The 2768-nt window shown below is 42.5% G+C and overlaps 1 protein-coding gene across 1 annotated transcript in view; it reads left to right on the top strand.

The window, feature by feature from the left end:
• LOC133977096 (myocyte-specific enhancer factor 2D homolog) overlaps positions 1-1844 on the top strand; it is a 62409-nt gene extending 60565 nt beyond the window's left edge. The window contains exon 9 of the mRNA XM_062415235.1: positions 1603-1844. Within this exon, the coding sequence (XP_062271219.1) occupies positions 1603-1844 (242 nt within the window). The remainder of the gene's footprint in view (positions 1-1602) is intronic.
• Positions 1845-2768: the final 924 nt, after the last annotated feature.

Here is a 2768-nt window from a genome sequence, read left to right as displayed (position 1 = left end):
TTCTTAAACCATGAATCAATTATCAAGTTGTTTCCCTCTCTCACTCTATTATGCTCTTAACCCTCCTGTCGTCCTCCCGGGTCAAATTGACCCCATCTCTTTTGACTGTTCCTTCTTTCCTTCCTTCCTTCTTTCCTTCCTTCCTCCCTCTTTCTTTAATTTTTCGTTTGTTCTTCCCCTCCTTCCATACTTCCTTCCTTCCTTCCTCCCTTCCTTCTCTCCTTACTTCCTTCCTTTTTTCCTCCCTCCTTACTCCTTTCCTTCCTTCCTTCCTCCTGTCCCTCCTTCCACCTTTCCTTCCTCACTTCCTTCCTCCTTTCCTTCCTTCCTTCCCTCCTTAATTCTTTCCTTCCTCATTCCTTCCGTCCTTCTTTCCTTCCTTCCTTCTTTCCTTCCTTCCTTCCTTCCTGCCTTCCTTCCTCCTTTCCTTCCTCTTTCCTTCCTTCCTTCTTTCCTTCCTCCCTTCTTTCCTTCCTTCCTCCCTCTTTCTTTAATTTTTCGTTTGTTCTTCCCCTCCTTCCATACTTCCTTCCTTCCTTCCTTCCTCCCTTCCTTCTCTCCTTACTTCCTTCCTTTTTTCCTCCCTCCCTCCCTCCTTATTCCTTCCTCCTGTCCCTCCTTCCACCTTTCCTTCCTCACTTCCTTCCTTCCTTCCTCCCTCCCTCCTTAATTCTTTCCTTCCTCATTCCTTCCTTCTTTCCTTCCTTCCTTCCTTCCTTCCTTCCTTCCTTCCTTCCTTCCTTCCTTCCTCCTGTCCTTCCTTAACCTGAGGACAACAGGAGGGTTAATCAGCACACTGGTCTAATGCACAAATTCAAAGAAAAATATTTCTGCCTTTAAACCTTCATCAGAACAAATGTTAGTCAAAAACAAGCCTATAAAGACAGGCATTCATGCAAGGACTCATGGGAAATGTAGTTCACGGTTGTAGTTCTAAAGCTTGAGTTACATACAGTACTGAGCTCCGGTGATTGTGATTTATATTAGAAACATGCTGAAATCATTTTACTGCATTTGAAGTTTGGGTTTTTATTACAAGCAAGAATTTTAGGGCTGAACAAATTTACCCAAAGCTGACTTGTATAGATGGATATTTTTTGCAGTGTAAGATGGAAAGAGTCCAGGGACATTTGTGTGAGTTTGTTTTCACCGAGCGCAGAGAGACTGAAACAAAAGAGCAAAGATGCAAAGAGAGAAAGAAAAAGAGAGGGAGAGAGAGAAAGAGAGAGGGAGGGAGAGAGAGAGAGAGAGGGAGAGAGAGAGAGAGAGTGGAAATAAAATAGTTGTGGAGAGAGCGTGACACGGTTTTGATGTAGAGGAGCTGCACAAAATCAGAGACGCCAAAAAAACTGTTTGAGCTGCAGAAATGATGAGGAGCATGTGGTGTGACAGAGCGATCCAACACGCTAATGAGAACACACACACACACACACACACACACACACACACACACACACACAAAGAGCTGAGTGTACGCATCCAGGAAAACAAGCACAGACTGTCATGAGTTCACAGGTAGAAACAGACAAACACACAATCTCCTCCATTTCACTAAATCTCTCTCTCTCTATCTCTCTCTTTTTTTTGTCTCTCTCTCTCCAGCTAACGGCTACATCAGTGCCAGGGCCTCCCCGGGCCTCCTCTCCGTCTCCAACGGCAACAGCCTGGGGAAAGTAGTCCCAGCTAAGTCTCCGCCTCCGCCCAGCCCTCAGATGGTCAACAGCCGCAAGCCGGACCTGAGGGTCATCACCTCGCAGAGCGGCAAGAGCCTCATGCAGCTGGTGAGGAAAAAGCACAACTACGGCAGCCACACGGGGACAAAAAGCTCACAGGGGACAGGGTGAAAAATGTTAGAAATGAGACAGAAAACACTTTAGTTTATATAAAAATGAATTATCAGGTGGTTTAATGTCTCATACCTGCTCAGTGCTGTGGATTATAAGCAAGCAGTAGGATTCATTTGATCACATTTCAGCCAATCGTGGTTAAAAATGCTCAATTATGTGTCAAATTAGGTCTTGTTAAGTTTATTTATGTAGCATTTTAAAGCAAAATATTATTACTCATATATAATTCAAAAGCCTTTTGAAGCCTTCAGAAGGGATTTTAAAAGAAGAAGATACTGATTTAACAAGTTAATCAGGCAGGTTGCAAAGTAGAGCTTTGTGCCCTTTAGTCTTATAGTTTTATGTGTTTTTGTTTGGAGTCTCATTCTGCATTCTGAATAATTCAGAGTCTATGAATTGCTGTCTGATTTCTGCCGCTACAGTCATCTAAACATGAGGAAATGACAGCGATGAATGATGGAGTCTGTGTCTCTGAAGCTCAGATATGAACAGATGTTACAGATGTTACTGAGATGATAAAATAGACAATCTTACTATAACATGAAATACAAAAGTAAAGGTTGAAATCAAATGAGACAACCAGGTTTCTGACAGAGGACTTAGTGTGGTGAGGATTTTAAGGATCTATATGTTAAGATCTCAGTCAGCAGACTTCCAGTTTTTAAATATAAAATAGAGAGTTTTTTTTATGGTGGACAAGCAAGTTAGACATTCATGCTTTACAAGGAGATATATCTGTGCATCATCAGCAAATAGTCACATAGTCGGAGCATACTTTATATAATGACAACAGCATTGGTCCCTAAACGGAGCCCTAAAGGGAGCCCCAACATCTACTACTGCGTTCACCAATAGAAACTAATCAGTTGTGGTTTTATAAGCAGGAAGTGAACCGCTTCAAGTTGTCACACCTAAAACACT

This window comes from Scomber scombrus, unplaced genomic scaffold, assembly GCF_963691925.1.
Source record: "Scomber scombrus unplaced genomic scaffold, fScoSco1.1 SCAFFOLD_118, whole genome shotgun sequence".
NCBI classification, from domain to species: domain Eukaryota; kingdom Metazoa; phylum Chordata; class Actinopteri; order Scombriformes; family Scombridae; genus Scomber; species Scomber scombrus.
Note: the sequence above shows the minus strand (reverse complement) of the source record. Positions and strands in the feature narration are given on the sequence as shown.